At 53.3% G+C, this 24,488-nt stretch overlaps 1 protein-coding gene across 1 annotated transcript in view; it reads left to right on the top strand.

Moving 5' to 3' along the window:
- The first annotated feature begins 1,515 nt into the window (after window positions 1–1,515).
- The window catches only part of CYTH4 (cytohesin 4), a 31,167-nt gene continuing 8,194 nt past the window's right edge, over window positions 1,516–24,488 (top strand). The window contains exons 1-9 of the mRNA XM_073330250.1: window positions 1,516–1,673; window positions 8,210–8,292; window positions 12,375–12,439; window positions 12,935–13,001; window positions 15,656–15,774; window positions 16,266–16,346; window positions 17,329–17,441; window positions 19,830–19,978; window positions 24,240–24,351. Coding sequence (XP_073186351.1) covers window positions 1,655–1,673; window positions 8,210–8,292; window positions 12,375–12,439; window positions 12,935–13,001; window positions 15,656–15,774; window positions 16,266–16,346; window positions 17,329–17,441; window positions 19,830–19,978; window positions 24,240–24,351 — 808 coding nt within the window. The 5' untranslated portion in view covers window positions 1,516–1,654. The remainder of the gene's footprint in view (window positions 1,674–8,209; window positions 8,293–12,374; window positions 12,440–12,934; window positions 13,002–15,655; window positions 15,775–16,265; window positions 16,347–17,328; window positions 17,442–19,829; window positions 19,979–24,239; window positions 24,352–24,488) is intronic.

Below are 24,488 nucleotides of genomic sequence, written 5' to 3' on the forward strand. Positions count from 1 at the left end.
GCTGTGCAGGGAGTTCAGCCCAAGCGACCAGGCTGTGACACTGCAGCAGGAGGCCGAGGGTGACCTGAGGAGCTTTCCAATCTCCCCATTTTATATAAAATGAGTCCGTTAGCTTTGGGGTTGCCCCATGGAACCATCTTCCAAACCCTCCCCACAACCCTATGGCCAGTCCCGTGCACAGTGCAGTAAGTATAGTAGGCAGGGATTGGGGAAATGGCTTTGCAGGCGGCTCAAGAGAGGTAATGTTAAGGCAGTAGCAGGGGGTGCTCTTGGACCAAGGGGCATGGGCATAGTTGGTGGAGGGCAGAATTGGAACAGCAAGGCATGCAGCAGCGAGGTGCACAGGCAGAGTTGGGGTGGGCTCAGGGCTGGAATAGCAGGGGGTGCTGCAGGGCCGGAGTGAGGGACCCAGGCAGAGCTGGGAGGCAGAACTGAAGAAGCATAGAGTACGGCCGGGCAGGAGTGAGGTGCTCTGCCAGAGCTGTAGGTTGTGTGGAGGAGAAGCCTGCCAGACACCTGCTCAGGTTGTGCTCGGCTTCAGGACATCTGGCATTGTCTCACCATCCTCAGCCGTAAGCCTGACACAGAAGTGAGAGGAATCCTGTGGCCAGACCACCAGATCACTTCTACAATGAACTGTCCCTGTGAATCCCTTGCCCTGCAAGAGGAGCTCCGAACATTGATGCCAGCTGTCGAGCTCCCCCTGTGGGGACAATGCCCTCCCCTCCTTCCCCCTCACAGCATGTCAGGGCCATCACATAGCATAGACTTGGCAACCAAGTGCAATTACCTCAAGGGGAAGTGTGCAGCCTTCCGGGGCTGGGGGGAGGGGAAGAGAAAGCTTGACACTGACAGCCCTGGTGGTTAAAGTCCTATACTCTCCAGAACAGACACAGCACAGGCAGGGCCAGGGCAAGCTCCCGCCACTGCCCTGCCGGGGGCAAGGCTTCCACAAGGGAGAGAGCGACTCTAGGGTTGAGAGGGGAGCTCACTCTCCATGGCCCAGTCAATCCTTGCTGAGGAGCCTGCCCAAAAGGGACCAATTTGGGATGGGGAGAAAGGAACCTGGTCTGGATAAAAGACCATCAGCTGTCAGCAGGGGGCAGTGCAGGATCCAGCACACACCAATTTTGGAATTCTCACCCACCCACCACCTTTTGCTAATTTCTTTTGGGCGCTTAGAGCAGGGGCGGGGTGTGTGTGTGTGTGTGTAAATCTGTTTCCTTGCACAAAACCATCCACGAAGCAAGTTGGCTCTTTGAGTTGCCAACTTCCCTCTTCCTCACTCCCCAGAGTATGCTGGATCAAACCAGATGACAGTGAATCTCGAGACCAACCCCCCAGCAAAGACCTGAATGGCTGCCCATGTTAAAACAGCATGGCTTTTGCTCGTGGCTTGGTTCATTTTATTTTTAGGAAGTAACCAATAAGGGTTTGTACGCTCTGAGAAACATGAGTTCCTCGCTGCCTTCACCATTATGAGCAATGTGGGGAGGAGATGGGGGTGGAGCCTCTAGACAAAGCGGTCCATCCAGCCGACACACTTTTAGCTACTGGGTTGAAGTAGTGCTAATTGTGACAGGCACCCACAAGAGCAGTGGGGAAAGAGAAACTGACGGCTGTTGAAAGAATTCTCCTTTCAGCAGGTATCACGATGGATGTTTGTCCCACCGGTAAGTCTTTCCTTTGGCCGCCTCTTTCTCCTGTCTTGTTGCTGAAAGTGGTGCTAACCCACTAGGCTCTGTCAGGGCAGTGTCACCAGCTGGAGTGGGGTGCTGGGGAGGAAAGGGGAGATGAGGAGTTCCCCAGATGCTTTGGGTGGGATTTATAGCTTGCAGGTGTTGTGCTGTTTTCACCTCCCTCCATCCCTCCCAGTTATTCAGGATCTGTTCCGGCTCCCTGCAGATGTCACTGGGGGCCGACCCACTGACATTAATGGGACCAGGGTCAAGCCATTACTGAGCTTTGTACAGACAGGACATCTCTGAGGAGGAAGGTTAAATCCCTCATGTCAGTGACCCTCAGAGTAGCTAGATAACAAGGAGGCATGGAGTAAGCCAGGCCCATCCTGAGGCATCAGAGGTGCATGGTGTTTGGACTGAGGGTCAGCATATGACTGTAAACAACAGATTCCTTTGATGCAGCCTCGGTGTGACAGGAACAGAGGTGCAAAAGCATGACTTGCAAGTTCAACAGCGAAATTGTGAAAGCCTTTGCTTCCCTGCCCCAGCTGGGGCTAGTGCAAAGTGAGTGTGTGTAAACCCCCAGAGTTCTGATTGGGCAGTGCGTGGCAGGGGTGTAAATGACTCCCCATGGGGCACGGTAACAGTAAATCAGCCCCCTGAGCGGAGGAGAGAGGGAATGGCCCACTTGGAAATGGGGAGTGGGGGAGAGGGAGCCCAACGACCAGTAGCTCAGCTCAGCAATAAAATCAGAGGCCTGGACATATCCCTGTGAACCACAGAAACACGACGGATTCCAAAAGAAGTTAGAAAGACAGAAGTAGCCGAGAGGCGATGAGCAAGATAAAAACGTATTTCCTGGTTTGGTAAGTGGTGGGCAACAAGCGGAGGGAGCTGACAGACAAAGGGATCCTGGCTGGCCTCACGCTAGAAGGTCATTTGTCCAAGGAAAAGGTGGATCTCAAAACTGGTTGTCCAGCACGAAAATAGGGTTGCTCTCATGTTGTTAATAGCCACAGTGAGTTACTTGACGTTATGAATATTGTTGTGCTTTGTACTGTTGTGCTTCGTAGTAGTGCCTGGGGCCCCATTTGTGAACCGGGGCCCCAGTGCCGGGTGCTGTACAAACACACAACACAAAGTCCTTGCCCCAAGCAGCTTAAGTGGAGTCATTGTACTTCTGTGATTCGCATGGATGTATCCAGGCCTATGATTTTATTGCTGAGCTGAGCTATTGGTCTTTGGGCTTGGTTTGACACTGGCAGACATTTGGGGAAGGGTCTTCACTGGCAGGAAATCTGCCTTGAGGCCTTTGGAACAGTGACCCCCAAACCCACCTTGCCTGGGGACCCACGGCTGGCTGGCACTGGTTCAAAAGTCAGCTGTGCTGCCTGGGGAGGAGGCGTGGTCAGGGGGCCAAGAGTTTGCCCCTATTGAGTGTGTCCCTCAGGCAGCTTTCAGTGAGGAAGCTTCTGCAGTTTAAGGTTGCCCAGCACAACCCCAGTGAGGGGTGAGGGTGTGAATACTCCCTTGTCTTCTGTCTGGAGTGAATCCCACTGCGGCGCAGTGACCCCTGCTGGTGCTAGGGGATGCCATTTGCACCTCTCTGGGCCAACTCCGGGGAATTAAGCCCATTGTCTGTTTCTGTGGAGAAAATGTTCAACTTCCTCTCCTCCCTCACAGTCCATGGATGACTGACAGGGCGAGCCTGAAAGGTGGAAACTCCCACCCCTTTCCCTTGGGGGGGCAAGGTGAGCGACTTCATCTTGTGTGTTCCTATGTGGGAGAGAGCTATGCCGGCAGGGCCATGGGCTGGGCTGTGCGATGGAGCATGGGGAGATGATCATGTCAGAATCAGAACAGTGGTGAGGCTGGGAGAGAGATCCATGCGAGGAGGAGGGTGAGGAGCTCCAGGGTCTGCTGCCGCCTCTCACTGGCTGTAAACTCAGCCTCATGCCAAGGTAGACCAAAGGCTTGTGTACTGTGGATCCTGCATTTAGCCTGGCTTCTAGTATTGCCAGCACAGTTTTGTACCCATTACTAATGGAGGGAGGAAATTGCAGATGCAGTTGTTCGTGTCTGCAGCGGTATGCATTTAGATGCCTAGCTACAGTATGTGGTTTTCGGTGTGGCTGGCTAAACCATTGTGTTAATTATTTGGCATTTGTACTGTGTGGTTACCAAATTTGCACCATCCACGCCAGAGGTGAGTTTCGAAAATACAGGTCTGAGCATGTCTTGGGGAGACGATAGGAGCTCATGAACCTTTGAGGGCACTGACTCCCTGGGGCATTGGACTTGACTGAACTAATTCCTGTTCAGTGTGGGTGAAATTTATCCCTGGGCAGAGGGCCTGTACATGGTCTATACATCATTTAAGTCAAGTCCTCAACACAGGGCTTACGTGGAACTTAGCTGGTACCTAGACTCTGTGTGGCTCCTCTGTGCCAGATGTGAACTTCTTCACCCTCTGATTGCATTGCTACGCCCAGGCTCATCTTGGAGTGGAGTGGGCCAGTGAGAAGATCCACTGGGCCTCTCCCTTCCCAAGTTCCCAGGCTCCGTTTTCTAGAAAAGCAGGAATTGAAAGAAAGGGGAATCATTGTGCTGCTGTCAACCTCCTCTGCTGTTGGGAAAATAGAGGCCAGCTGCCTGCACGTTATTATTATTGATTACCACAGTGCCTAGGAGCACTAAGCATGGACCAGGACCCCATTGTGCTAGGTGCTATACAAACACTGAACAAAAAGACGGCCCTTGCCCCAGTGAGCTTATCATCTAAGTAGCATAATTGCCCTCATTTAACCATTCAATTGATTCAACGGATAGTTCTTCAAATGAACCACTCGATTCTGGCTCATTGCAGGATTTTGTGGGCAAAAGGGTGACTTTTAGGTTATATTCTCCCCTTTCCCCACCAATTTAACTATGGAATCCAAAGCAGGCAACAAAGGACTCAAACTAGCCGTCTCGTGTCTCTGCTACCAAAATGCAGAGGTTTGGAATGCCTGCTAGGGAAGCACAATGAAAGAGAGGCGCATACATTAAATTCACTTACTTATTAAGTTGCTTCCAATCGGAGTTAGGCACCTCACCTGCTTAGGTGCTTCTGAAAATCCCACTAGGCACCTCTCTGCATCTTTAGGTGCCTAAATCCCTTCGTAAATGTGACCCACCTGCCCCGTTTCTTGCTCACTCTCACCTTGATTCCTCTTGTCTCCCCTTCCATGTCTGAGTCAGTCTGCCCATCACTTTCTCCCTGCCCTCATCCTTGTCTACCCTTTTCTCTTCCAGTCAAGGCAATTCATTTGTTTCTTCGGCTGTTCGGCAGCATTCGCAAGGAGAGGGAGCCCTGTTATTTGCAGCCTCAGCTGGTGGGTCAGTGGATGTCCTCTGGGGGCCAGATCCTTGGGCTCGCTACATGCTTTAAGCTGTTTCACCAAAGCAAAGCAGCCACAGTGCCGGCTTCACTGGTCAGTGGAAGATACCCCCAGGTGATGCAGACCATCCGTAGCAGCACATCAGCTGTAACAGCACCACAGCCATCAGGGTATGGAGCAGAGCTGAGGGCGAGGCTAAGGAATATGTGCCCCCACTGCTCTCCTCGGCTGCCCAAACAGCCCCAGGCAAAGATTGTAGCAGCCCTGAGGTTGCTCTTGCTCACACCAGGGGCTGTCCTGGTCTCTTCTTGACCCTGGGATAAGGGGGCATAAAAGTGACATCAAGCCACCTTTGCCCCTTTCCCCTTTTGAGCTGCACTCGGCACAGAATTGGGGCTGGGATTTTGAATTGGAGTTTGGCAGCCCGTTTGCCAGGCAGTAAGCCATCATAATTCACTTGTCAAGCCTGCAGGTCTGGTTGGCACAGATTGCTAATGCTGCCCTAGGATGTATGACAGGAGGTGTTTCCAGTAGAGATAGGTAAGTGTTAGAACCGTTATACAAGCCACTGGTGAGACCTCATCTGGAATAGTGTGTGCAATTCTGGTCTCTTGTGTTTAAGAAAGATGGATTCAAACTGGGGCAGAGAAGGGCTACTAGAATGATCAGAGGAATGGAGAACCTGCCTCACGAGTAGAGACTTAAGGAACTTGACTTGCTTAACTTAACAAAGTGCTTCCTATAAATACATCACAGGGATAAACACCAGGGAGGGAGAGGAGTTATTTAAGTTAAGGGCCCATGCTGGCACAAGAACAAATGGATATAAACTGGCTATTAATAAATTTAGGCTAGAAATTAGACGAAGGTTTCTAACCATCCGAGGAGTGAAGTTCTGGAACAGCCTTCCACGGGCAGCAGTTGGAGGTTGCCTACAATGTCATATGGCCCATCCGTGACCACTAATTAGCAAATATCTCCAATGGCTGGTGATGGGACACTAGATGAGGGAGGCTCTGAGTTCTACAGAGAATTCTCTCCCAGGTGTCTAGCTGGTGGGTCTTGCCCACGTACTCAGGGTCTAACTGATCACTATATTTGGGGTGGAATTCTCCCCCTGGGTCAGATTGGCAGAGACTCTGGGGGGTTTTCACCTTCCTCAGCAGTGTGTGGCCCGGGTCACCTGCAGGTTTGAACTAGAGTAAATGGTGGATTCTCTGTAATTTGAAGTCTTTAAATCAAGATTTGAGGGCTTCAGCAACTCAGCCAGGGGTCATGGGTCCACTACAGGAGTGGTGGGTGAGGGTCTGTGGCATAGCGGTCGGCAGGAAATCAGATTAGATGGTCATGATGGTTAGCCTTCTGGGCTTAGAATCTATGAGTCTATGAGAGCAGGCATTTTCCCATCCTATCTTCGTTGCATGGGGGCTTGGACAATGCAGCTTCCTCCAGGTCCCCACCAAGGCTGCCTCCAGAGTTGGGGGATATGCTCCTTCCCAGTCCAAGTTCCTGTCCACACAGCTCTCCCCAGTCTCAGTGGCCTCAACTCAGTCAAGGCAATTTGTGTGCATGTGTACAACTGTCTGCAGGAAGCTGGCTCAGGGCTACTGCTTGGGGTGACTCTGCCCCCTTAGTCTGTGTCGGGCATCCCCAGGGCATGTGAAGCCTGGAGGGAAGCCAGTAGAGTTCGGTGAGTAGCACTGGGGGAGTGTAAGAACATGTGGTAAGACTCCAGTGGGGCTGCCCCGTCCCTCACTTATCTGGGACGCTTAAGGAAACAAGCCCCTGTGCTCTGAAATTACTGTTCTTTCTCCCCCTTCTCTTTTCTCTCCCCTGCCACAGCTGATTCCTTCCCCTTTTCCACCCTATTTTTAGACATTGTTCCGTGTGTGTGAGGCACACTCAGAGAGTTTCCAAGACAGCTGGTCAGACTTCCCCTTTCCCCCCCAGACAGGAGAGGCCCAGGGGATTTTGGTGTGTGCACCGACAGGGCAGGATACCTGCTGGACTGACCTGACGCAGGGGTGGGGGAAGGTGTTTGCCTAGAGAGACGCTCCTGGCCTGGGGCTGAGTGAGAGCTCTCCACACGCGGCCCATGTGCATGGGTTGATCTGTGGCTCCCTGAACTCCCTTGCTGCTGACGTGGGCTCTCAATTTCTGCTGCTGCAGCTTCCTATTTCTCCTCTGATTCTTGCTGAATGCTACGCTCTGGCCACAGTGTGTTTAGCCGCTCTGCTACCGTTCCATTTCTTCTTCTAGGTCTTTTATTAATCATTCTGCGGTCTTCTCATCTCTGTCATCACTTGTCTTCCTGTGAAGAAGAGGGGAAGCAAGAGCAGCCCTAGTTATATCTGTGTTTAGCCCGTGGTCATTGGAAGATCTTCCCAGCCCCATCACTCCTCTTCCTCAGACGACCCCCCCTCCAAATTCCCTCCCCTCAAAATGGCATCAACTTAGACTCTCTCTTAAACCATTTCTGTGTCCCATTTGCATTAGTTTCTTGCATCTGTTTCTGCATTTAATGGAAGGTCTTGAATTTCTGAGAGATTGAGAGAGATCAAGCCAATGGCTTTTGATTGGGTTAGATTTTATATTTAGGTCACTGCTTTATCAAAAAGAAAAGGAGGACTTGTGGCACCTTAGCGACTAACAAATTTATTTGAGCATAAGCTTTTGTGAGCTACAGCTCACTTCACAGACTAACACGGCTGCTACTCTGAAACCTGCTTTATCAAGTTCATTTGTCCTGATCTTGCTCATGCTCGTTTGTATGAGAAACCACGAAACAAAATTTGGCAAGATTGAACACCGCTACTTGGGAGAGTCCAGGGAGTGAAACAGGGGGGTTGTTGCAAGATCAGGGCTGAGGGACATTGGCATTGCGGTGTAGTGCCCAGGACTGGTGTGTCTGGGGGTGCTGCAGGGTCAGGAGAAGCATTGGCAGAGCTGGGATTGGGTCCCAGGACTGGAATAGGAGGGTAGGGTGCCGGGCAGGAGGGAGGTGCCATGGCAGAATGTTATGGGAAGGAGCAGCTCAGGACTGGAATGGCAGGGGTTGCTTTGTCCTGCCCACAATATTGTGGGGTTCCACTTGGCCTGAGACAGCTCCCGTTCTCACTGGCATTCATTTTCCTTTTGTATTTCCAGGGTCATCTGATCTGAGCGAGGCTGAAGAGGCTGAAATAGACACTATCAAGAAGCACAGGGTGGCACTCCTGGAGGACATTCAGGTATGGGCCATCCCGCCCCTTCCCGTCACTGGACAGACAGGTCTTTCCAGAACCTGCTCTCTGGGGGAACTTTTTACAAACATCCCATCCCATCTAGAACAGTTCCCTGGGCTGGCAGGAGATACTTTCCCAAGCACCATCAGATCTGGAATTCTGAGGTTCCAATGGCACCAGTCCCACCAATAAGCAGCCTCCAGCCTGGGGAACTCCCTGTTGCAAGAGATCATCCAGGCAAACACTATAATGGGACATTTTGAAAAGGCTGGCGAACTTTATGAGCGATATGATTAACAGCCCAGATCCTCAGCTGGGATAAATCGAGGTAGCTTTGTTGACATGAATGGATCTATGCCAATTTACAGCAGCTGTCCCAATATGTGGAGTTACTATTAATTAGCACGTATTACTTGTCTAGTACCATAGCTGTGCGTGGCAGCGTACAAAACCAAAACAGATCGTTTCTGTTCTATTCCATGCCCATTGTCATGGCATCTGAGCCCCTGCCCTGTGTCGGGCTGTCTGAAGTGGCTCACAAACGCAGGTGCCAACCTCAGGACAGCTACAAACCAGGGCCCAAACCCCAAACCGGTCGTGTGTTTCTAGCATTAGATTTAACCACCCGTCAAGTGTGAACTCCAGAGGCACTATAACTGCCTTAACAGGGAGTCACAGGCATGCCTCTTGGGCACTCCAGTCTATCTTGCCACCCAGGCAAGCCTGCCCTTGTGACAGACGGTCCCTAACACCAAAAATCACAATATTCAGGTTACTCCCAGTCCCAAAGGGCCAGTCACTTACCCCAGGTCATCTGTACCTTATATCCTACACCAAAGACAATGCTTTTAGCCAATCCTATATTTAGGGCCCTACCAATTTCACGGCCATGAAAAACGTGTCATGGACCATGAAATCAGCCCTCCGCCACGAAAACTGATCTCCCCTGCTGCTAGGAGCCTAGGGCTCTTAACTGCTAGTCCAGCCACGCTGGGGAGGGACAGGAGTTGTCCTTCCCCTCCACAACTGCTCTTGGTGGGGAAATCAGACCCACCTCCAGAGGCAGCACAGAAATGAGGGTGGTACACCCTCACTTCTGCACTGCAGCAGCCCAGGAGCTAGGCTCCAGGCTTCCATCCCCCGCCCTTCCCTCCCGCCCAGCTCCTGCCGCAGCATCAGATGCCAAGCTTGGGGCTTCCTTCCACAGTGGCTCCTGCCAGGCTGGGAGCTTTCGCTCACAGCAGCTGCAGCTGGGACAACCTGGGCTCTGGGCTTCTGCCCTGCCCTCCCGCTCCAGCTGGAGCTTGGGGCAGCTTGGGCTTGGGACTTCCGCCCCCCTGCCACTCCAGCTGGGGCTCGGGGCAGTCCGGGCTCGAGGCTTCAGCTCTGCAGCTGCAGCCATGGCTTGGGGCACCCAGGCTTGTGGCTTCTTCCCCTGTGGCTCTGCCAGGTCTCAGGGTGACCTGGTAGGGGCTTCTGCCCTGGGGCTTCTTCCAGGGCTGGGGCACCCATTTTTCCTGGGGGGGGCCTAAATTGGTCAGGGCCCCTGCCTTAATCTGTCCCTGGAGTGGACTAGCAGCCAGGAGCCCCCAGCTGGGGTGCTCCCAGCAGCATGGGGGAGATCCTACCCACCTCTAGCTCAGGAACCTCCTCTAACTGCAGGAAGCTGGGAGGGAGGTGCCTTCAGAGCTCAGCTCTGGAGATAGCATAGAAGTGAAGGTAGCAATCTTGGGACCCACCTACAACTTTGCAACCCCCCCCCGCATCCTTCATGATCCCATTTTGGGTGGGGACCCCCCATGGTTACAAACCTTGAAATTTCAGTTGTAAACATCTGAAATCATGAAATTGACCAATTTTAAAACCCTCTGGCCGTGAAATTGACCAGAATAGATGGTGAATTTGGTAGGGCCCTACCTATCTTAAACTAACTAAAGGTTTATTAACTAGGAAAAAGAAATAAGGGAGGTATGACAAGGTTAAAGCAGGTAAACACACACACACACAAGTTACAATTGTAGATTTCAAAAATAGAAGCTGCTGTAATGTTCAGGTTACTCCCAGTCCCAAAGGGCCAGTCACTTACCCCGGGTCAAAGGTGCTATCTGTCCTTTAGGGTTAATCCAGCTAAGCAGTTTGGGGATCCCTTGCTTATGCTTAGAAATACTGCCCTCTCCAAATTCCAAGCAGCACAGTGATACAGATTCTTCTGGTCAGGGATTTTTATTCCCTTCCCTCAGAGTTCAAACTGTGATGGGATGAGGGTTTGTGCAGTTCCCCTCTTCATGGGTGTGGGGGGCACAGTCAGCAAAGTCTTTTGTCCACTGATGTTCCACGGTGGTTCATCTGCTGTCTATAGGCCTTCTTCTGTTGAGCAGGAGATGACATCCTTTGTGGTAAACTAGTATTTTCATGCTTGGTAATGCTTCTTTCCTGACTGTGGGGGTTTCCAGTTTCTTAGCAAACACTTAAATATTACCTTATAGCATGGGGTACAGATAGTGCCAGTGAGATTAATGCATGCGGCAACTCACAAGCATTCCTTAAAGTCCAAACACATCTCTCTAAATCTAATACCCATATTAACAATACTAATACCCGAGTGAGTCAGACTGGTTTCCAGCTATGCATGTGTCAGTGTTCAGTGACGCCTAGGGGCCTCCCCAGGAGCTGGCACCTGGCCTGCCAGCATCACCTGCTGAAGAGCTTATTGAGCCAGATTGGTGGCGCTATGTTGACTTGCATCAGTTGAGGAGCTGGCCTACAATCTGCAGGTGTCCAAATGCCCAGGTGACGAGTGCAGTGCAAGGCCTTAACTAGGACAGAAGGTTAAGCCAATTATCTACCAGATAAATAATCCCATTTCATGCTTCTCGGTGTGAAGTGATTGCCACAGAGTCAGGAATGCAAACCCCCCACCCCCATTCCAGGTACAGCTTACATAATTGTCCGTTTGCATTGTTTGTTTGCCTTGCCACTGTCAACATAGGAGGCAGGAAACCTGAGTAGATGGACCAGAGGGCCGACCCAGTGTGGCAGGAGACAAGATACTGGACTCGATGGGCCAATAGTCTGAATCTGTCATCTCCCCAAAGCTGGTTGGTAACCAGTCACTGCCCAGTGGAGCAGGAGGTGCTTAGGTAACCGGGTCCCAGGATGGAGTTTCGTCCCCTGGAGAATTTCTGCAGCAATCTTAGTGCATTATCACTGCAGATAAACAGCTGGTAGATCTCAAATTGCCTATTGAGCAGCTGAAAGATAGTGCCAGGAAATAGTAATAATAACAGTAAATAATTTGTATTACAGTAACCAAGCTCAGGGCTCCGTTCTGCTAGGTGCTGTACAAACATGTTCTCAGGGACAGTCCCTGCCTTGAAGGCCTTAAAATCTAAATCAACTCACCAGGCAAAGGGTGGGAGGGGAAACAGAGGCATGGAGAAAACCCAAAAAACTTGGCTCCCTTTGTAACCCGGAGGCAGCCAACCAGGGGCCGGGATGTGTCCAAGTGTCCAAAGGAGCAGAATTCCATGTTTAACTGGTAGAATATAGTGAGGAGCAGCCCCACCAGCTCACCAGTCTGTGCGGCAACTGCTGAATGCCAGGGGCTCAAGCAGCTCCCTTTGATACAGGATCAGCACACCTAAGCCCAAGGTGACTCCCCCTGCTTGGTAGCTGGTTCCACTGCCTCTCTGCACAGCTTTCCTGGCTGCATGGCTCGGCTACAGCAGGGAAAGGGGCATGGAACAACACCCAGGATCCATTCCAGAGTGGGCACAGACATGGGTCCCTGTTCTCTTGCTCCCTGGCTCTCTCTGCACTCCACTTTTCAGCCACTTTTGACAATAGGGGTCAGAACATTTACTCCCCGCCCCTGCCTTCAGCCAGTGTCCAGCATGGGTGGAGAAGGCCACCTAAGATCAGCGCCCTTTTTGATAAGACACCCTGGCTGGTCCCGTGACAATGGCCAGTGACCTGGGCTGGCCCTGCCCACACCAGCCGGGCTTGGCAGCTGCCCAGGGATGAGGTGAGACATCTGGTCTCTCTCCCATCCCCTGGCTCGCTCTCACCCCCGTCTCTTCCTCCCACAGAAGCTGAAGGAGGAGATTGCGCAGGTGTTTGCAGAGATAGATTGCTTCCAAAGCACAGAAGAGAGGTGAGGATCCAGCCACATGCCTGCAGGGAGGTGGCGATTGCATGGGTGTTCCTCTGGTGCATAGGTGGCATGGCTCTTCTTCAGGGTGGAGAAGGAACCACCCCTAGCTGGATCCTTTCCATTGACATCAGTGGGCTTTGGCGCATGTCCCAGGAGAGAGGAATCTTTCTGGACACAGGAGAAATTATGGAGACAGCTCGCTTGCATGCACAGTCTCTCTCTCATGAGATTTCTCTTTACTAGAGAGCAGTGAGGTCAGTAAAACACCAGCCCCTTGAGAGATTCCAGGCTCCATGGGGGTTAACACCCCCTGCCTTAGGATGGACACATTCTAAGGCAGGGGGTGGCTTCTCTTCTTGGCCCTGGAGCAAGCCAGAGCTGAGATGTGGGAACTCCTGTTGGGAACTTAGCCCCACTCCTGCCCCACCTTGGAGGGGAATACAGCTGGCTGCTTCTCTTTGTGCCAGGCTTGATTCTCCACCTTTGCATCTGCAGCAAAATGGTCCAGAGGGACAAAGATCTGTGCATGGGCCGGAAGAAATTCAACATGGACCCCACAAAGGTAAGGTGTACTGTTCCGACTGCTGCTTGTTGGCATCCCATATGGACCCCTCTTTACTATAGATCAGATGCGAATTACCCACTCCAAAGACATTCATTCTGCCATCAGGGCAGACACACGTGGGGTGGGTCCCAGGAACGGGCGATGAGGTGGAGGTAAGCTGGTTTCCCAGCCTGACATAGCACGGCCAGGCCATGCCTTGCACCAGGATATCTTCTGAGAGCTCTGAGCAATGCTGCCTCCCCATAACACATTGTGCTGACACGTGTCAATCAAAGCACCCCCAAAGCAGAAGAGAAATGGGAGGAGGAGAGACAGGGCCATGGGATATTAGATGGGGTGGGATCTGAATTACCCAGGAAAGAATTTTCTGTAGTATCTGGCTGGTGAATCTTGCCCATATGCTCAGGGTTTAGCTGATCGCCATATTTGGGGTCGGGAAGGAATTTTCCTCCAGGGCAGGTTGGAAGAGGCCCTGGGGGTTTTTCGCCTCCCTCTGTAGCATGGGGCACGGGTCACTTGCTGGAGGATTCTCTGCTCCTTGAAGTCTTTAAACCACGATTTGAGGACTTCAATAGCTCAGACATAGGTGAGAGGTTTTTCGCAGGAGTGGGTGGGTGAAATTCTGTGGCCTGCGTTGTGCAGGAGGTCAGACTAGATGATCATAATGGTCCCTTCTGACCTTAGTATCTCTGAATCTATGAATCTAGGGCCAGACTTAATCCAGCCACTAACTCTTCTGTCTGTCAAGGGAGCCCAAGTCCAGAGAGCCCCCAGCCCAGGCTCTCTCACCCCCGTCAGCTGATTCCTCTAAAACCCATTCCTGGGTTGGGAGGGAGGTCACCCAACAGGATGTGAGGCTTTCTCGCACTCAGAGCAGGCCCAGCCAGGCCAAGCAGCCCCTGCTGCTGGCCTGGGAATGAGAGTCTAAGACTTGGACTGCAAAGCAAGTCTGGGTCTCCCACCCACTGGATAACTCCCCCCTCCCCCACCCCCGGCGCAACCCGCACTCCCCACCCCACCATCAGGGGACTCAGAGCAGGGTGTAAAGGCAGAGGTGAATGTGAATAACAAGAAGCGGCCGCTTTCTCTCCCCTCCCCTGCTCTGCTGGACCACTCAGTCTGCAAAGAAAACCACAAGCTGCAACAGTAATATCAGCCCCCATCATTTTAACCACAGCAACCGTCTCACTGGCTCCGGCTCAACCGCTGCTGCTCTGACCAACTTTCCATCACGCCTCCGCCCCCTCCAACTAGGACACATAAGAGGACCCTCCAGCAGAGCCGGTGCTAGGCAGACTAAGCAATTGCTTAGGGTCCTGAGCAGCTCCAGGGGCCCCCATATTCCCTTTTTATTATGTGTTGTATTGGGGGGGGGGGTATTCCTGCTTCAGCCCCCAGTGGGCTAACACTGCCTCTGCACTTCTGTACCATCACAGCAACTGTAGGCACCACCCACCAACCCACCAAAGGGTGAGCACAGTCTGGGTGACATTCACTCCAGAGTACCGGCAAACCAGCATTAGGACTCCTCTCTATTTACCTCCCGCCTGGCAATCCAGCCCCTTGCGGTCTCTTATGTAGAGTTAAATCAAGCCCTGTTTTGAGGCCCTACGTGGGACTTTAGTGATGCCTGGTCTTTGTCCTGGTCCCTGTGCGCAGAGGAGGATTGCACCCATAGCTAGTGCAGACTCCGCCCAGGGGTGCCAGGGCGGGAGAGGGGCAGTGGGTGTTACTCTGGGACAGAGATGTTTGGGAAAACGTAGAGTGAGCTGTAGCTCACGAAAGCTCATGCTCAAATAAATTGGTTAGTCTCTAAGGTGCCACAAGTACTCCTTTTCTTTTTGCGAATACAGACTAACATGGCTGTTACTCTGAACCCTGTAGAGGGAGCTATTTTCCATTGGAAAACGCAGCTCTGTCGAAATCAAAATGCTTCACAAAATCATGTCGATTTCATCAAAATTCTGTTTCAGAGAAAAAAAGGTGTGGGGGGGAAGGGAGGGGAGTTCCAACGGTGTTGAAACACCCCATTTGGACCCGTTCAGAATGGAATGTTTCCATTTTTCCTTTTGAAAAGATGTTTCGTTTCGGAATGTTTTAAACTGTGCATGGTGCTGTACATTATAATAGAATATGCCTTTTTAAAAACAGTCAGAATGGAACCAAACCAATTTTGTGGGCACGAAAAATTTTGATCGACCCAAAATGAATTTTTTGGGGGGGAGGGGGGTGTAATTTTCTTCTGCGGAGAATTTTGAAATTTTGGGGTTCCGTTGGAATGAAACAAAGACAAACTTTGAAATCTCAGAATCCTGTTTGAAACGGACTTTCCGTTCTCCGCACAGCTCTGCTCAGGAACCTGGCAGCACCCCAACAGTAGGTTTCTCGGGCCGGGCCAGGATCGGGAGGGGGATGGGTACAGCATTAGCACCAATGTGGAACATGAGGGGAGGGATTAAGATAGCAAATCTAGCTGTGTGCTCCCCAGCTGCGTTCCAAGGGGGAGGGGGAGTAGCTGGATTTGGGAGGAGGCCTGTAGAGCTGGGGAAACATGATGTCCAGAGATGACTGGGCTGGACCCCCCATTAAATTGTCCTTCCCCAGCCCCCCAGACCCCCCTCACTCACAGCCTGGGTGTGCTTTTCCCTCAGGGGATCCAGTACTTGACCGAGCACAAGGTGCTGTCCTCAGACTTGCGAGAGATCGCCAGGTTCCTCTACAAGGGAGAAGGCCTGAACAAGACAGCCATTGGGGATTACCTGGGAGAGAGGTGAGTCTCCCCTAGCTGATCCAGCTCTCTTAGGCCTTAGGCCCAATTTCTGCCGCCAGTGTAGCTGAACTGTAGCAACCCCTAGCGTAGACAGGCAGAGCTGCGACTTGCACGGAGGGAGCTCGGCCCTGCTTGAAAGGGAGATAAGCCCTGTATAGCTCAGCTTCCGGCTGTTTACCCTGTAGATCCAAGGGGTTAGCACTGGGGCAGCTGCACTAGTTGCTGATGGCTGTACTTGGGGCAAACCCCCCGGTGCAGAAAAGGCATCAGTGTAACAACGTTGCCAAGGGTCCTGGTGTCTTTTTGTGGGGGAAAGGGAGCTGAATTTTGAAAGCAGGGAGAGGGGGTGTGCAGAGCTGTTCCTGGGGGAATCGGAGCTCTGAGGGGTCTGAGCCCAGCTCTGCTCTAGGTCACATAGTAAGGCTGCATCATAAAGTCACAGTCTCCTTCTCTCCCCACACCCTCCCACTTGGCCCTGTTCCCTCAACCAGGGACCCGGCGAACCTGCAGATCCTTCAGGCCTTTGTGGAATGCCACCCGTTCGCCAACCTCAACCTGGTGCAGGCACTACGGTGAGTGAGCACACAGGCAGAGAGCAGCAGGGGCCTGGAGTGGGTGCTCAGGCGTGGCTGCAAAGGCAAGCGAACACACGCCAGAGGGACCGGGGCTAGGGAGACAGCTCAGAGCAGGGACGGAGCTTCCCAAGCATTTGTCTGGGAGGGGACCCCTGCCCCCATTTTCATACGTGGGTGTCCGACTGCACCAATGCAGGGGAAGCCACTTCCCGGGGCAGTGTCCCATTGCTGTGCAGTGCGTTGAGGAGTGTGACCCCCATTTCCCTGGGAGGATCTTGCTGCAGTTCCCTGTATTAGGGAAAAGCATCCTACTCTTTCATAGGTTGGCCCCCCTCCTTCCTCTTGAGGTGTCCCAGCATGGGGGGAGAGGGCCTGCTGTTTTCAGGGGTGGCCACGTGGGCAGTGTCTGTGTGCTGTGGGAGAGGGATCCCCCCACCACCACCCGGGCGTCTCATTGAGCTCTCACATTGCCCATGCGGGCTTCTCCTCGGGCTCTTGTGCACTACCAGCAGAGGGAGCCTGTGTCCTGAGGCAGGCATCTCATTTGAGGCTGTGCACTGGGGAGCGAGGTCCCCGTTTGCTAAGAGAGCGTCCTGCTGGATGCCCACGTGGTGGGGAGAGAGGCCCTGGGCTCTGGAGCAGGCGTCTTGTCCTGCTCCCTTGTTTTGGGGGAGGGTTTCCGTTTCTGAAGGACAGTGTCTAGTTGTTGCCCTAGGAGCTGAGGGAAGGGTTCCCCTGTTTCCCAGGCTGGGTGTCTCATTGGGTGCTGAGGGAAAAGCTGCCTGGGTCCTAGGCTGGGTGTCCCTAGGCTTGGGAAGAAAGGGGCCCCTGTTGCACATGAGGATGTCCTGTTGCCTTCCCTGTGTGGAGGGAGGACCCCCGCACATCCATGGGAGGAAGGAGGGCGCCCCAGTGTATTCGGGGCGTGGAGCCTGCCTGGCCATTCCGTGACTAGCCCACGGGCCTGGTGTCCTTGTAGGCAGTTCCTGTGGAGCTTCCGGCTGCCCGGGGAAGCCCAGAAGATTGATCGGATGATGGAGGCCTTCGCCAACTGGTATTGCCAGTGTAACCCAGGAGTCTTCCAGTCGACAGGTAGTTGCAGAGGTGGGGAGTGGGGATGAGCTGCCAGCATTGGCTCAGTTGTTTGCTAAAGAGGGGCCATGATCCACCACTCACAAAATATAGTGTTTGAGCAGTAGAGGCGGCACCTCCAGCTTTAGCTTCCCTTCGATCGGGTGATTTGGCCCCGGTCCCCTGTCACTTCTGCCAGTTCCTACCCTTAGGTGGCTTTTCTAGAAACAGGGGACAATCCTGCTCTCCGCTTCACTGACAGAAACCCACTGGGCCATGCGTGGAAGTCAGTCGAGTCTACGTGGATTGACCCCAGCTGGGGATCATTAATGATTTGGATGATGAGATGGATTTCACCCTCAGCAAGTTCGTGGATGACACCAAGTTGGCGGGGAGAGGTAGATACGCTGGAGGGTAGGGATAGGGTCCAGAGTGACCTAGACAAATTGGAGGATTGGGCCAAAAGAAATCTGATGAGGTTCAACAAGGACAAATGCAGAGTCCTGCACTTAGGACGGAAGAATCCCATGCACTGCAACAGGCTGGGGACCAACTGACTAAGCGGCAGTTCTGCAGAAAAGGACCTAGGGGTTACAGTGGGTGAGAAGCTGGATATGAGTCAACAGCGTCCCCTTGTTACCAAGAAGGCTAAAGGCATATTGGGCTGCATTAGTAGGAGCATTGCCAGCAGATTGAGGGACGTGATTATTCCCCTCTCTTCGGCACTGGTGAGGCCACATCTGGAGTAATGCGTCCAATTTTGGGGCCCCCCACTACAGAAAGGATGTGGACAAATTGGAGAGTCCAGCGGAGGGCAACAAAAATATTTAGGGGGTTGGAGCACATGACTTATGAGGAGGGCTGAGGGAACTGGGCTTGTTTAGTCTGCAGAAGAGAAGAGTGAGGGGGGATTTGATAGCTGCTTTCAACTACCTGAAAGGGGGTTCCAAAGAGGATGGAGCTCGGCTGTTCTCAGTAGTGGCAGATGCCAGAACAAGGAGCAATGGTCTCAAGTTGCAGTCGGGGAGGTTTAGGTTGGATATTAGAAAACACTGTTTCACTTGGATGGTGGTGAAGCACTGGAATGGGTTACCTGGGGGGGGGGGTGTGGAATCTCCATCCTGATAGGTTTTTAAGGCCTCGCTTGACAAAGCCCTGGCTGGGATGATTTAGTTGGGGATTGGTCCTGCTTTGAGCAGGAGGTTGGACTAGATGACCTCCTGAGGTCTCTTCCAACCCTAATCTTCTATGATTCTGTGATCTAGCTCTAGTTTGTAGTCTCTTACCTACAAAAGGAGTTGCCTCTTGTTGCCTTGATTTCCCGTTTCCTCCCCTGTTATGTCTGATCTCTTCTTCCTTCTTTCCCCTGGCCAATCGCCTCTCCTCCTCCTTCTTGCCACTCTCCTTCCTTTCCCCTCATGCCACACTCCATCATCACTGTCCCTCTTCAGGCAGTTGGCTCCAGAAGCCTTGCCAGCACCCGACAGCTTAGGATAGTGGCTCCTTGCCATCTGACAGCAGCAGTGCTGTTGGTGATCTGCACTCAGGTAGCTGAGCCATTATAAAGCCAGCCCAATCCATCCTGTCCCAGCAGCGAAAAAGCCTGTCACCACCATCAGGCTTGTGTCTTTGGCCCACAGCTCCACATCCTGGAATGATCGGCCCAGGCCACCCCTCTTTCAGTGTATTCCTAGCACCCACCGGTCATGCTGCACGTTCCAGCATTTCATACTGTGTCCCAGCGACTGTGTCCTCCCACCGCAACGCTGTCCTAAATCAGCATCTGTGCTGCAGGTCAGACAGTGGTTCTCAACCCATTTACCATTGTGGGCTGCATCCAATACTATCTGTGTGGCCCCGAGGATGTCATATGGCCCACAGCTGTGTGCTGATTGGGCCGCAAGCGGCCCATGGGCCACAGGTTGAGAACCACTGGTGATCATGATGGTCCCTTCTGACCTTAAAGTCTATGAGCATCGACAGCCACCTGTGCTAAATCAGTGTCTTCACATAATGGTGCAAGGTTAAGGAGGCAAATAAATGTCACACCCTCCACCTGGGATTTGTGTCCCCTCCACACGCACAATGCAGGCCTTTGACAGGCCCCGTGTGCCAGCCATCAGACCCCAGTGGGGTGAGCAGCCTCTCCCTGCTTTCCGAGGGCTCCATGGGATCCAAGTGCTCAGTACTGGAGACCAAAGGAACAGGCAATCCAAGGGCCATTAGCAGATCCCAGGCAAAGGGAGACAGCCTCCTCCCGCTGCAGGAGGAACCTTGCTAGAGCCCCAGTGGGAACGGTGAAGCCTCCCCTCAGAACCCCAGGAGCACGGTTCCCTCTGCAGGGGTGTCTGGAGTGGTGATGCTGCCAGGCACCCACACAGCCCTGGGCGCTCTCTCGCTCACCGGCAGATACGTGCTATGTGCTCTCCTTCTCCGTCATCATGCTGAACACCAGCCTGCACAACCCCAACGTGAAGGACAAGCCCCCCTTCGAGAGGTTTGTGGCCATGAACCGAGGCATCAACAATGGAGGGGACCTGCCTGAAGAGCTCCTGCGGGTAAGTGCTGCTGCCTGCTCACCTGGCCTGCTGCCGGGTACTGAGCTGGGAGAAATACCCAACCCAGCCAAAGACATCATCAATACCTCTCCCTGGGGCATCGTGCTGATTTCTGGGTGGCCCCTTCCTGGAGCATCCATGGTCTCCATGAGTGGGAGAGTCCATATATTCCTCCTTCCTCAGTGGTTCTGGAAGTGCAAGGAGACAAGGGCCTGCTAGGCCTAAGGTGCGTCACCCCACAGGGTTGCCAGGTGTCTGTTTTTTTACCGGAACTCCTGGTAGAAAAGGGACCCAAGTGGCTCTGGTCAGCAGTGCTGACCAGGTCGTTAAAAGTCCGGTTGGTGGCACAGCGAGACTAAGGCAGACTCCCTGCCTACTGTGGCTCCCCGCGGCTCCCGGAAGCAGCGGTATGTCCCCCAACCCTAGCTCCTTGGCGCAGGGGCAACCAAGGGGCTCTGCACACTGCCCCTGCCCCAAGCACCAGCTCCACAGCTCCCATTGGCCGGGAATTACGCAGCCAGTGGGATCTGCGGGGGCAGCACCAGCGGACATGGCAACGCACAAAGCTGCCTGGCCATGCCTTCACTTAGGAACCAAAGCGGGGACATGCCACTGCTTCCAGGAGCTGCCTGAGGTAAGTTCCACCTGGCGTCTACTCCCCTCATCCACCCCACGCCCTGCCCCCCGCCCCAGTCTTGATCCCCCTCCCACCCTCCGAACCCCTCGATCCCAGCCTGAAGCACCCTCCTGCACCCCAAATCCCTCATCCCCTGCCCCACACCAGAGCCTGTACCCCCAGCCAGAGCCCTCACCCCTCCACCCCAACGCCCTGCCCCAGCTTAGAGCCCCCTACTGCACCCTGAACCCCTCATTTCTGGCCCCACCCCAGAACTCACATCCCCAGCCCAGAGCCAGTACCCTCTCCCATACCCCAACCCCTTGCCTCAGCCCGGCGCCCCCTCCCATACTCTGAGTCCAAACCCCTTGGTTCCACTCCCCAGCACGGAGCCCTCTCCTGCACTCCAAACCCCTCATCCCCGGCCCCACCCCAGAGCCCGCACCCACAGCCAGTGCCCTCACCCCCTCTCACTCCCCAACCCCCTGAGCCAGCCCGTGAAAATGAGCAAGTGAGTGAGGGTGGGGAGAGCGAGCAACGGGGGGGGGCGGGAATGGAGTGAGCGGGGGCAGGGTCTCAGAGGAGGGGTGGGGCAGTGGCAGGGCAAAGGTGTTGAGTTTTGTGTGAGTAGAAAGTTGGCAACCCTAGTCACCCACTCTCCCATGCTGGGGGACCAGGTGTGCTCCAGGAGGGGGGTATGGGTGTCTGGAAGATGAGAGAATGTGCTGTGGCTGGTGGACAGGGAAGGTGCATTGGAGAGAGCCTGCCAATGTGGCCTTGCTGGCCAGGGTGTGCTGCAGGGCAGGAGAGTGTGGGGCTTGTGTGTGTATGTGACAGAGAGAGAGAGCATCGCGTGCGCATGTGTGAGTGTGGTTAGCGGTGGGTGTGTCTGTCGGGGATGTGTCGTGGTGCGTGTCTGCGAGTGTGTATCCGTGTGTGGCCATGCCTGCCTTTGTAGGGCTGGGACTTTCAATTTGCCTAATGGAGCGAGGCACCCAACGCACAGTAACTTGCCAAAAGAGCTGGGCACCTGACTCCCTTAGCCCCAGCCTTTGTCTGTAAGCTGTTCAGGGCATGGTGTGTGTACACAGCCCGGTGCATCTGTGGGATGATGATGATGATGATGATGATGATGATGATGATGATGATGTCATTGTGGGCCAAATTATGAACCCCTTACTCACACTGAGTAGCACCCAGGAACATCCCCATTGACTCCCAGGGGACGACTCACGGAGTAAGGTGCTGACGGGAATAGGGGTCTCAGACCCTGGCTCTGCGATGCCATGTGTCTTTGCTGAGGGGCATTTGCTCAAGGAAGGACTCTGGCGTCTCTTCTGCACACGTCATGCCATTTGTAGCTCAGGTTTCTCTGATCCCGAATGGCCTTGTGCCCCTGGCCCAGCCTCAGAAAGCCCCAAGGGATTTATTTTACATGGTGAATTCCTGCATTGCCCGAGGGCCATTCTCCCTCTCGCTAGGCCTCCCTCTTCTGAGGACCTTGGTGGCACCCCCTGCAGGTTCACCCCCTCTGTCTCCCTTGGCAGCATCAGTACCCAGACGGGGATCCATACTTACAAGAGAGCATCGTTAGGCTTGGGCAAGGAAGAGCCTTAATGGCCAGGTTTCTAAAAGAGCAGAGCAGCACCCCGTGGCCCTTGTTCAGGGGCCTAAATGGGGGCAGAAAGTCTGGCCCTAGGAGACCAAATGCTGTGTGCGTACCCTGCTTTTCTTATGCAATTCCCAGAGCTGTGGAGCCCAGCCACCGCATGGCTGAGTCTCAGGGAAGGCAGCATGACAGCTCCTCCCTTCTCACACGAAACCCGGGGGGGGGGTAGGAGGGGGGGGTGGAAGGTTTAGCGACTCCTGCTCAGGTTTAGCCTGCGGAGAGGGGCCCTGCACAGTGCCGCGATTATGACTCTTTCTTGGGTTGCCCAGAACTCTAAACCACTGTGTTACCCCCCTGTCTGTCCACCTCACCAACAAACTCCTCCAGACTCTGCCAGTCTTAGCCTGGCCTTGCTGGTAACATTCAGTGAACCCGTTCCCAAGCCCCCAGGAAAAGTGTTCCTCTGGAGCAACTAGCCCCGGCCCTGGATGCCCACTGAAATGCCAAGTTTGCTGCTGCCTGCAAAGAGATAGAATCCACACCAGCCAGCTGAGGACACTCTTCACCTTAATACGCAGCACTGAGCTGGTCTATAGGAAAACCAAGTCTAAGTGTCTGAACAGAGAACAGAGATTGAAGAGATCCTAAGCAAGAGGGAAAGATGGTTACAAACAAAACAAAAAGCTCACGTTTTTCTAGTGACTCAAACTTAACCTTAGCAAGCAGCGATCTTCGCCTAAACAGCTGTCACATCTCCCATCAAGCTATCAGCATCCCCACCCCTCGGGCAGGAGGACCCACCGTTCACAGGGTCAGAGCGCGCTTCCCCCTTTGTTCCCTAAGGAATGGATAATGAAAGAGGCTCCTTGCTTCTTTTTATAGTCCAGAAAACCTTTGAAACGTATTCTCTGAAAAGTAACCCCAAGGCTCCTCTCCTCAGCTGCTTGTTCTTTGGGGTGCAGGCCACAAGCCCGCTCCGCATCCTCTGGTCAATTTGCTTTCTCAGTTGGCTCACTCACTTTGGAGGCAAATGTACTTTCCTTGGCCTTTGCTTGTGATCAAGCCATGCTGTTGTCTCAGAGCTTGATCCATGCTGACAGGTAAAGCCACATTCCTTTCTCCAAAGCAGGCTTGCTTATCAACTGCCTCCACAAAATATTGTAAGAACGTATTGCCAGCATGCATACACAACTCTTTATACACAACTTGTACATACATCACAGAGTGATCTTCATGACCAGCATGGCATCAGTTTTCATATGATACCTTACAAGACAGTGTTTGGCTAAATAGTCTCACAGTCATGTGTTGGGTGTAGTGAGTTTGTCAGGCCTGCTGGAATTTATTGTTACATAACCATGCGCTCTTTGCTGGTTGGCATCAGGGCCCTTGTACAGGCCACAGTGATGATTTGGCATCCAGAACCCTGTATACTGCTCACGACACCCACCCACCCCAGCAGCAGCCCTGGCTTTGTTTAGCACCCCTCCGCCCCACTCCTCCCTCAGTGTGAAGGGCTCAGCTTTCTGGCGTCATGTCACTTCTTGACAGTTGTTTGGAGGAAATTGCAGGAACTTTTTACTCAGAACTTTGCATAATAAATGATGTCAAACCCCAGTAGCACAGTGTCATCCCCGCACAGGACGAGAAACTGGAATCCCCCTCCCACAGCTGGGCAATGCACTGGGGCGTGCCTGGTAGGTCACATGTGTGTTTGTGTCTGCTTCTCATTGCTACCCTCTGCGCTTGTGTGTCTGTGCAAAATAGCATGCTGGCCGCATAAGCATACGTGTGTGTGTGTACCCACACCTGATTGCTCACTTACAGGTGTGGGTACACACATTGAGTGTGTGTGTGTGTGGCACAGGAATGTTGAACGAACACATACCACTCCCATTTTGTCCCTGTGAGATGAGCATTAAGGGGTACCACGTAGCCAGCAACCCCTGTCCATCCATACGTAGGGAATGTCAGTGAGCTAAGTCAGGTCACCCTATGTCAGCTTTTTTATTTCTCTCCCTCTTTCTGTGGGGCAGAATCTGTTCGAGAGCATCAAGAACGAGCCATTTTCCATCCCGGAGGACGATGGGAATGACCTCACGCACACTTTCTTCAACCCCAGCCGCGAGGGCTGGCTCCTTAAACTGGGTACAAATCACCTCCTTGTGCAGCTCTCCCCCATGAGCGTCACCCCAAGGGTTACCTACGCATCCATGTGGAGGTCTGCAGCAGCCGCCCTTCCTTCTGCTGCCGCGGGCTGAGCCTGACCCCTAGGGTTCAAACCT

The sequence above is a fragment of the Lepidochelys kempii genome, chromosome 1 (genome assembly GCF_965140285.1).
Source record: "Lepidochelys kempii isolate rLepKem1 chromosome 1, rLepKem1.hap1, whole genome shotgun sequence".
Lineage (NCBI taxonomy): Eukaryota > Metazoa > Chordata > Testudines > Cheloniidae > Lepidochelys > Lepidochelys kempii.